The following is a 10,382-nucleotide window of genomic DNA, read 5'->3' as shown; positions in this document are numbered from 1 at the left end:
GGAGGTCAGACTGGAAGAGGAAGGAAGATCTGCCTGCCTCTGCAGTGGTGGGGAGTGGGGGGGTTGTCTCTTAAAGACCATTACAGGTAAGGGAGAAATATGACCAGAAAGCTGTTAAGCTTTGGATCCACAGGTGCAATCTGTAATTTCTTTTCTACCAAAGCCAATTCTCTGTCAGCTGCAGTTGATAATTTCCTGGGCCTATTTCAGTTCTTGTCACCATCTAAAGTTTTAATTTTAAATTAATCGGTTCATCATGTTTTATCCCAATAGTGAGTCATATATAGGAAATGTCTCCTAGCAATCTTTGAAAGTCGTTAAGAGTCTGCAATCGATCTCTCCTAATTTGTGCCTTTTGGGATCTAAATTTTGTATACCTATTTTATAGCCTTTTAATAGAATCTCCTTTTTTTTCAGGAGCAATTTGCAATCCCCAACAAGTCAAAACTTTCCTTACTTCTTCAAACGTTCTTTCTAAAGTATCTTCATTTGAATCATATAGCAAAATGTCAGAGGCTTGGGGGAAAAAAGAAAAGAAAGTCTATCTGGAGGTTATCTGGAGGTGCGGGAGCCCCCACGTACAGCTCCTGTTTATGCCTTTGCTTGTGGCGTTTTTGTGAATTCCTGCCTTTAAGTTGGGCACCAATATGTAGCAGGAATTCTAATAGGCCTTAATAAAAGTCCAGAGTCAGATACAGGGTAAAATGCTGAGAGACAGAGAGACGAAGGAGCGAAACCACTGTCACCTACACAACTTCCTCTTGCCTTATCACTTCTCTCTGTCCAGCCATATCACTTCCTGTCTGTCTGTACATACCTCCAGACCTCTATGGTCAGCTAGTAGCTAGCTCCACCCTCTGATCATCAGGTAAGCTTTATTTGTACAAATAAGTTATCACCATACTCTAATTCCCCACTCAAGCCACACACCCTTCTCCACACAAGTCCTATATATTCTTAAGACATAGTCTTCTGACTGACGCCTGTTAGTCTCCTTCATGCTGCCTGGATACCTTGAGTGGGAAGCTGTCAACTCTACACCTTCTCCCTGATCACCACACTGCTGAGAACACCGCCTGAGCTACACGTCACATGGCAAAAACACTGAAACTTCTGCTATTGGCCACAGTGACTACTTCAAGAGCCCTTCTTCTAGTCTTAATTGTTCCAGCCTACACCAGCACTGGGAAATTCGACCTCACCGATAAATAACCTCAGTGACCTCCAGATGACTAATATCCAATATAAGTTAGATGATACTGTAAGGAACAGAACGAAAAAGCAGCAGTTTGGAGGAGAAAGAAGTGGGTTTGGGGTTGAGGCAGCACACTGTATAGACCTCTCTCTCTCAGTTTCAACTTCTGTAGCTGGTCAAATTTGCTGTTTTTTTAAAAAGACCACGACAAGGCAGCACACTGCAGGCTGGCACCCAGCCTGGTGCACACAGTAGGTACCAATGGAGTATTCTCAATTCACATACAGGCCTCGTTTGATAATCTTTGCAAAGCTTATGTACAAATTTATTCTGCTATCTGTTTTCGTCTTTCTTTCCCTCACTAGCTTTCGGGTTACATAAAGGTCCGAACTTCTTTTTCTACCTTGGCAATCCTTGGGAGATGTCAGTGCCTTGGATAAGACAGGAAAGGGTTAAATTAATCCTTGGCTGTGGTGGTTTAAGAGTATCCATTTTCACTGCCAAAAGCTTTACTGCGTTTCTCTTCAAAACGGATGCGGAGGGACGGATGTACCATCCAATCCTTGATAAGAGAAAACGAACGATTGGAACAAGACTTAAAAGGTGAAGTTGCAACGTTCATCTGTTGAGTTGCATGGTCCTGCAAGTCAAGGCTGCACTCGGGACGACCTGCAGTATCTCCCAGCGAGTGGCTGAGTGACTGCACACGGAGGTGCTGGAGCGTCACAAGGACCGGTGGGGAAAAGGAGCGAGGACCAAGCTAATACGACTCAGCTCCGCCCACTCCCGAGGGGGTGGTCGCCGAGTGGCTCCGCCCCCTTCCGCGGTCGCTAAGCAACCAGCCCCGGAAGTCGCGAGTCCGGGGCGGGCGCCGAGAGCGGGTGGAAGATGGCGGAGGGAGGACGCGCGGAGCCGGAGGAGCCGGAGAGGGGGTCCTCGAGGCCTCGGCCCCCGAGTGCGCGGGACTTACAGGTACGGAGGCCCGGAGCGCAGCGGCGGGCGGGAGGCACTGGGTACCTCGCCTGAGCCTTGCTCGGACCCTGTCGGAGGAGAATGATGGCTGGGGTCTCTCGGGGAGGCGCGCGGCTGGGTGGTGGGCGTGGAACCCAGGGCGCGCGGCGCACCGGGCAGCTGTGGGCAATGCCATTTTGCGGGGCGGTCTGGGTGGCTCCCGTTTGATGCTACCTGACTGCTGGAGAGTTCCTATGGCCATCGCTTAAAAAGTAATTTAAAAATAACGCGTCTTGATCTTGGATGCGCTTTCGGATTTAAAGACTTACACATTAAAAGCAATTTTTCTTTTTTTTTCTTTTTTTTTTTCTTATCAAAAAGCTTGGCGTTTTTGCAGGAGAGAGCTTAAAACAGTTCAGGCTGTGGTTGCAGCCCACTTGTAAGAGGTACTCCATAAAACAATGTAACAGAAATAAAACTCGATGATGTTACAACGCCGACGTTAGTCAGCTGAACACTTGTCCACTAAATACTACTTTATCAGATGCTAACACTACTTGCTCATTTTAGGCATTTTTCTGTCTTCTCGTGAGATCATTGATAAAACTCAGCAATTAAACATGTGTAAGGGGTTATGGTTAAGAATAAATGAGCCTGAATTCTCCAACCTTGGCAGGGCATTTTTAGTAGCTGGTCTTCATCTTTAACCAAACATACTGACTACTTGCTGTTATAACTTTGGAGAATTTGGAGATAAATAGGCTATCAAATCCATAAGTAGTACAGTATACTCTTGTATGGTATTAAGTATTTTGAAAGACCACAGACTTGAAATAGGCTTGTAAACTAGCCTTAATAGACCAAACCGATGTAAAGTTACAATGGTACTGATTGAGCATTGGTTTGCTACAGGTGACCCTGAAGCCACTTAACTAATTGCCTTAGTCAGGATCACTACCGCAGTGTTGAAACACCACGACCAGAGAACAACGTGGGGGGAAAGGGTTTATTTGACTTAGGCTTCCTTCCACATCATTGTTCATCCTCAAAAGACCAGTCAGGCTAGGAACTCAAGCAAGGCAGGGACCTGGAGACAAGTCTTGGAGGATGCTGCTTACCTGCTTGCTCCCTGTGGCTTGCCCAGCCTGCTTTCTTTGAGAACCCAGGACCCCCCAGCCCGGGGATGGCACTACCCACAATGCACTGGGCCCTCCCCCATCAATCATTAAGGCTCCCCTCCTCCCTAATGACTCTAACTTTGTTAAGTAGGGGTAGTAAGGGTGACAGAGAGACGCAGAGGAGTCTGCTGGGGGAGAGTGAAGACAGGGACAGTTTAAAACTAAGACCCTGTCGTGATGGGCATCTGTGCCTGTGTTTTACATACACTAATCTTTCAACTGATCTTGACAAAAATTTCATTAGTCATTTAGAGACGTAAAAATTAAACTCAACGATGTTCAGTAATCCATCAGACATACACAGTAAATGCCTAAGTTAAGGTTTGGAGCCAGCTGAGAGAGAACAAGGGGGAGTGTGAACATGGGAAGGAGAAGGAAGGGATAGATGATGGAATTATATTTTAATGTCAAAAGAATTATGATCTACGTAAGAACTTTTAATTCAGTTCTTAAGAGGTCAGAGCCATTCATTAGCATTTCTAGGGAAACTGCCTTTTCAGAAATCCATGAGTTGCTGCATCATCTGTGAGAGACAGGAAGAAGGAGGAATAAAAACGGTTAGGAAATGGGGGGAAAGCCTCTAGATGCCCTGAGTGTGTACTTTAAATGTGTTTAGCCAAAGGTGTATGGAACCTATTGGCTAGGGGATGTCCTGAGTGTGAGGGTGGTTGTCTAATATGTGTGAGGCTCTGCCTGAGTTCAGTTCGCAGCCCTGAAAAAGAATCAGGACTGGATGATTTGGCCTCAGTTACTTATTCTTCTTTTCCTTCTGAGGGAAAACTACACAGAGATAGTTACCTGGTGGAGGAGAAGGCTTGTTTAATTGTAGCGAGAGTGGGGGGCCCAAAGATTATAATCACACCGATTGAATACCCACTAGGAGCATTAAGGAAATTTCTTTTGTTTTGCCTGTTTTCTGAGACAGGGTCTCTCTACACAGCCCTGACTCCTGGAATTCACTGTGTAGACCAGGCTGGCCTCGAATTCACAGACATCTTCCTGCTTCTGCTTCCCAAGTGCTGGGATTAAAGGGTTGTGCCACTATGCCTAGTTGAAAAACTTTTAATTTATTACCCAAACAGCAAAAGTAGAAGGAGGGAAAAAAAACTCTGTAATAATTAGATTAATATTTTAAATTCTATTTCAAGGGCAAATATATTTTTACTTTATTTCAAAAGTAACCAGCTATGTCCCTGCAGTGTTTAATTTTGCAGTATTGCTTTATAAGTGGTTGAAACCTATATTTAATTCATTGTCTTATTTTTCAGCTCTTTCCCCTGAACTTGATGAAATTTATGTCTGATAGACTATCAGGCAATACTTTTGAACTTGTTTCATGTTCCTGGATTTTGAAAACTACTGAGCAAAATTATATTGTGAGATTGATTTAGAGAAACTGACTATAGCATGAACTGTCTTCAGAAAGCCCTGAAAGCCTGGAGGAAAGTTACGCAGGTCCAGATGGGGAAAACAGTGTGTTGCCAAACTCAGTTTTTGAAACTGTTGAATAGTTAATTAAAAGAATTATTGTAACAAATTTTCTCTGGCATAGGCAGCTTAATTAATTGAATACTGTGAAACCTCACAAGTTAGTTTGTTTTGGAAAGATAATATCTTTTGAGGCAACAGCCTTCATTTTTTCGTAGGAAATTGTTAATGCCCAATTCCAAACTAATGTGTGTTCCTCAGCTGTCTACAAGTGTATTTCCATCGCTAGCTGGATAACAAGCCTGTCCTTGTGTGTAGTTGGCCTTGGCAGGGCTGTACGAAGAGGAAGTGAAATGCAAGTCTTCCAGGCCTGCCCGGTCTGCAGCTCCCATCTTTAAGAGCCCACGGACACTGCCGCAGCGGTGAGTGTTGCTTCCAGACAGCTGCCTGCAGCAGCTTAGCGTGCTGAGCCGAGTTTAAGTCACTTTGAGGATTTTCTGAGTTAATTTTTTAAAAAGAAATATGGAGATACTATTCTAAAATTTTTATAGTCAGTGAAAAAAAAACTTCTGAAGAAATCCCATGGTGTCTGCTATTATCCTAAGCACCACATGAACTCTGTCTTGAATCAGGCAAGATGGCGCTTTAATATTTTTGTCCTAATGCTCATTGAGCTTGGTGACATGTCCAGGCTCTCCTCTCAGCAGCACTCGTGAGCAGTCTTGTCCGTCGAGGGCCAGCGGGGTTCTCCCCACCACCCATGGGGCTCTGCGAGTCCCTGGTCCCCACTGAAGAATCTGTCAGTTCTGAAGTCTCTGTGTGTGCTTCTGTACTGCCGTGCCTGGTCTGACATGATTTCCTGGGATGTCTGTGTTGTCATTTAAATCTCTGGATGATGAAAAGAACAGACTAGAGGTTTAGAAGATAAGAATCACATATACTGTAGTGTGAATACTTTTATTGACTTTTTTTAGTATTACATTAGAGAGCAAACTTGAATTTTCTTATTACCTCTCATTCTCAAAAAGTATAATTTCCTCAGAAGTAGAAAAGTTCACTGGATATTATGTTTTTGTCACTTCACATATTTTTTGAAGGGGAGACAAAAATGATACATCTTCGTGTACTTGAATGATAAGAAAAGTCCTTATAGTTTCTCCCCTGTGTTTTCCTTCACAAATGTTGAAGCCCATAGGAAGCGTGAAGGTTAGCAGGTGAATAGAGACTGAGCATTTCCCCTGCTTCACCAGGGGTTAACGTGTCCTCATATAGCCCTGCCCTCACTCGTGCTTGCGCTCACTCTCTTTTCATTCAGCTATCTGAAAGCAAATTCCAGCATTCATGACACCCACTTCTAGGCATTTCATTGTACACCCCCTAAGAAGAACCCAAATAACAAAGTATAGCCCACAAATTAACAGTGGCACCACGATGTCACATCTTCAGCCACCTTGGGGATTTGGGGACCCAGCTAGAGACTACTCATTGCATTTGACTTTTCCTGTGTTGAGTTTTGAATGTAGAAATGTGCTCTCTCTCTCTCTCTCTCTCTCTCTCTCTCTCTCTCCCTGTATTTAGCACACCTCCATATTCTAAAATTTATTACATTCACTGTTTTAAAAAGTATACACCATATGTCTCAAAATATCCTACATTCTAGATCACTGTTTCCTCATAATTAGATTCTTGTTAAACATTTTTGTCAAGTGTACTAGATAAGTGATACTGTCTGCTTTTTATTGTATCACATCAGGAGCCATATAATTCCAAGTTTCCCCACTCTTGGTGACATGCTCACTTGCTTAAGGTGCTGACCACCACATCACTCCATTGTCAGGTACAGTCTGTCCTTGTAATCTGCAGGTTGGTATCTCGGCATGGTTTGAATATACTATCCTTTGACTTAGCTCTTATTGTTAGATATATGAGTGTATGTAGATTGTGTAATATTTTAATTACCTCCTTAATGTATATATTCCCTTTCCCCATTTTTAAAGTATTTAATTTGATTCTGCCTGAGTTTTCCTCACTCAGTAGTTCATTGTTCAGCCTTTGACTCCCTAGCTTGCGCACATGAGAAGAACTTAACTTTGCTCTTAGTGTAGTAAACCTGATACTTGAATTTTTGCAAGATTGACATAGATATTTTCCTTGCGTTTCACGGGTTCATTCTGTGATCGTGAGCTAAGATTGTCCTAGGCTGCCAAGAGGTTCAAGCCATTTTGAGCAGCCTGAAAATACTAAAGTCTGCGGATGTGGCTCAGTGGTAGAGTTTTGCCTTGCATGTGCAAGGCCTTGGGTTCAATCCCTAGAACTCTTTCTTTCCCCCAGTTGGATGCATTTACTTATGCAATCTGAAAAGGATTTGTTGTTAGTAGTTTGATTTGGTAGTGCTCTTTTGTTTGCTCATTTGGGGGTGTCATGGACTAAACTCAGTGTCGCACACACATTAACCATGTACTCCTACCGCTGAGCTGCACCTCTCCAACCAGTAATGTTGACCTCAAGAATCATTTACCACTCAAAAGGATAAATTTCTGTAAGAGATCCGAAGGCTGTTTAATCACTTCAGGTACAGTGCGCACGGAGATCATCAGTCTTTTCTGAGCGTGATAGTTTTCACTTCATGCAGCAGTTCACGCCTCCCCACTTCACCTTCAGTGAGAACGTTTGCCCTGCTCACTGTCCCCACGTTTCCTTTCTGTAGGCCGCTGCTCATTGTCTGTCCTCCCGGGCAGTGCTAGAAATCAAAATGGTTGTTCGCTCCCTGTCACTTCTTGTAGTTTTCAAAGTGTCATATGTAGCCTAGTCAGGCCTGGAACTCACTGTTAGTCAAGCTACCCGCAATCCCCCTGCCTCAGCCTCCCAAGAGTTGAGATTTCCAGAAACAGCATGCTAGCACCACCACACCTGGCCCCCTGGCTTTTTAAGCCAGCTGCACTGGTTAGTTTCTGTCAGCTTAACACAAGCTTGAGTCTCCTGGGAAGAGCACTCCCAGTGAGAGACTGCCTCTGGCTGACTGGTCTACAGGCAAGTGTGTGGGGGTATTCCTTGATTAATTATGTGGAATGGTCCAGCCCATGTGGGAGGTGCTATCCCTGGGCAGCTGGCCCTGGGTATAAGAAAGTGTGTTGAGCAAACCATGCAGAGCAATCTAGTGAGTAGCATTCCCCCACGTCTCCGCTTCAGTCCCCACCTCCAGCTCCTGCCATCGCTCCCCTCAGTAATGATAACCTGTATAATGTACTCAACCCTTGCATCACCCAGTTTGCTCTTGCTCAGTAGAAGCTAAATAAAACACTAATATAGTTTCATTTTCAAAAATATTAGTCATAAAGTGGTCGATACCGTTAACCTCCAAGAAGTGTGCAATCTTTAGACCAACCTTCAGAGCAGTTTGACAACTTTAACAAATTCACTCATGTGAGGCTGTGTGCCAGCAGCAAAATTTAGGACATGTCCTCTACAGGTCATTATTTACGTAGCATTGTTTTGAGAATTAAATGAGATAGACGGTGTGATATGCCTAGTATGGGCCTTAAACAGTTACTAAAATCAAAGTAAGCCCGAAGAAAGGACAGGAGAGTACAGAAGGAAAGGCTGTGGAACGTTACAGCTTAGTGGAAGTGCAGCCAGGGTGAACCTCATGGGTGTGTGACCTTGCTGTCACACAAGTCTACACTTAGGAGGGCCTTGTTCTGAGTTAAGCGCTTGACTCCTTGAGTGAGCAGACTTAGATGTTCATTTGCACTTGGCTCCATTATTGTGCTGCATCTGTTCAAGTCACTGAAATGCTTGTGTGCATAAAGTTCATTCAGTGAAAAGGAGCCGGAGTTCAGGAGCTCAGCCCCCATGTGTATGTGTGGGGGGTGTCTCTTCATTAACCAGCCCTAGTCCGTTTTCTCATCTGGAAAATGGGGATCGCTTAGTTATAAGAATTGTATGAAAATATATTTGCCCTTTGATAATATTAACTGTTAATCTTTTTGGGGAAATAGGAAAAAGCATATCTTTTTAGAAAAATCGATGTCAAATTACAACAATGGGAGAAGAAGAGGCAGCCCACTTTGGGTACCCTAAGGGGCAAGACAGCAGTAGGCGGTTACACTGGAATGAGGGAGAGGATGGAATTGCGCCAGTGCTTTCTAAAACTTGGTTATAGAAACTTCCTGGCACGGAATACAGGGCATGAGTAGGAAAGAGAGTTTGGGGAGCTGCGGTAGAGCTGTGCTTGCTGACGAGAGGCCTGCAGCATGGAACTGGTGAACATCATTCATGCAGGAGTACTCAGTAGGTGCTTTATTTTTTAGGTCTTTACAAAGTTTAAATTTCAGTAAGTTAGGGCGAGGCGTGGTGGCATATGGCTTTACTCCCTACACTGGGAAGGTAGGGGCTGAAGGTCAGCGTTAGCTGTGTAGGAAGTTCAAAGCCAGCCTCCTATACAGAAGACTGTCTCACTCCTGCCCCAGGCAACCAGCCAAACAAAGTAAGAGAGAGCTAGGCATGATCGTGTATGCTTGCAATACCAGCACTTGTGTGGCTCAGGCAGGAGGACCATAGCTTGGGCTGCATGGTGAGAAAATGGAAGAAAAGATGTTTTTAAAGGGAGGTGAAATATTACCTTTGAGTCATTTATCGGAAGTTGCAATGGGAGTGGATAAATACTTTTTTGATCAAATGAGTTTCAAATAAGAGGAGAACAGAAGGCAAGGGCATTGACATCTTATTGTGGAAAAGGGAAGAAAGGAAATGTAGTAAAACCGAAGCATGGTTGGAACCCCAGGGAACTGCACAGTGAGGGGAATGGTGCCTCTCAGGAAAGCCAGGGAAGACGAAGTTCCCATGTGAAGTGAGAAGATGGAAGCGGGCAGGGTTGTCACTGCTCCAGTTGTAGGTGCCCGTGGTCCTCTGTCTCCTCAGAGAACGGCTAGAGCATTCGTGGAGCACCCTTCGAGCTCAGGACACAAAGTACTCGATATGAAGACTTATTGCAAAGCTGCAGAGGCCTAAGAGTCTGACCAGTGAGTCAAAACTAGACTCTGAATCTTCCACCCTTGGAGATGGCTGTTTGACTCCGGCAAAGATGCCACTGCAGAGCAGCGAGGAGAGGGCATTTCATAGCATTGTCTAAGGGAAGAAATTAGCATTGGCCTCTCTTTCCCTTATGCAACACACAGTCAGTTCCAGACGGCTTGCAGCTCTGACTATAAATATCAGTGAGGCTGCATGGTCTCAGGGAAGGCCATAACAAACCGCTAAATCTTTTCCTGTGACCAGTTTTCCCCGGCCTTTGTCACAAGGCAAAGAGGCAGGATCATTCACTCTGCCAGCTTGTTGACATGGGACAGGGAGGGAAGATGTTATATTTGGGGACAAACATGGCAGGACGCTGTGCTGGCTCTGTCGCAGTTCCTGAGGCCATGTGCTATCCAGTCTCTCCTCTCCAACACTGCACTTACTTCAGAGACAGGCAGGCTCTTTCTTCATGTGCTGTACCCCACCCCCACACCACGGGTGTGCAGTGCGAGCATGCGAAGACTGTGGGTTCTAGTGGACTCGGTGACACTGGTGGGGTGGTGCCCCTCCCCACAGCAGTAGTGGGGTTCTGCTGGTGTACACACCTGTGTCCA

General features: G+C 44.8%; 1 protein-coding gene across 3 annotated transcripts in view; it reads left to right on the top strand.

The window, feature by feature from the left end:
• The first annotated feature begins 2,053 nt into the window (after nucleotides 1–2,053).
• Ubxn2b (UBX domain protein 2B) overlaps nucleotides 2,054–10,382 on the top strand; it is a 32,384-nt gene continuing 24,055 nt past the window's right edge. For all 3 annotated transcript variants that reach the window (XM_087897082.1, XM_085677034.2, XM_048419910.3), the window contains exons 1-2: nucleotides 2,054–2,167; nucleotides 5,071–5,174. In XM_087897082.1, the coding sequence (XP_087753208.1) occupies nucleotides 2,084–2,167; nucleotides 5,071–5,174 (188 nt within the window). In that variant the 5' untranslated portion in view covers nucleotides 2,054–2,083. The remainder of the gene's footprint in view (nucleotides 2,168–5,070; nucleotides 5,175–10,382) is intronic.

This window comes from Myodes glareolus, chromosome 16 (assembly GCF_982192425.1).
Source record: "Myodes glareolus chromosome 16, mMyoGla1.1, whole genome shotgun sequence".
Taxonomy (NCBI): Eukaryota; Metazoa; Chordata; class Mammalia; order Rodentia; family Cricetidae; genus Myodes; species Myodes glareolus.
Note: the sequence above shows the minus strand (reverse complement) of the source record. Positions and strands in the feature narration are given on the sequence as shown.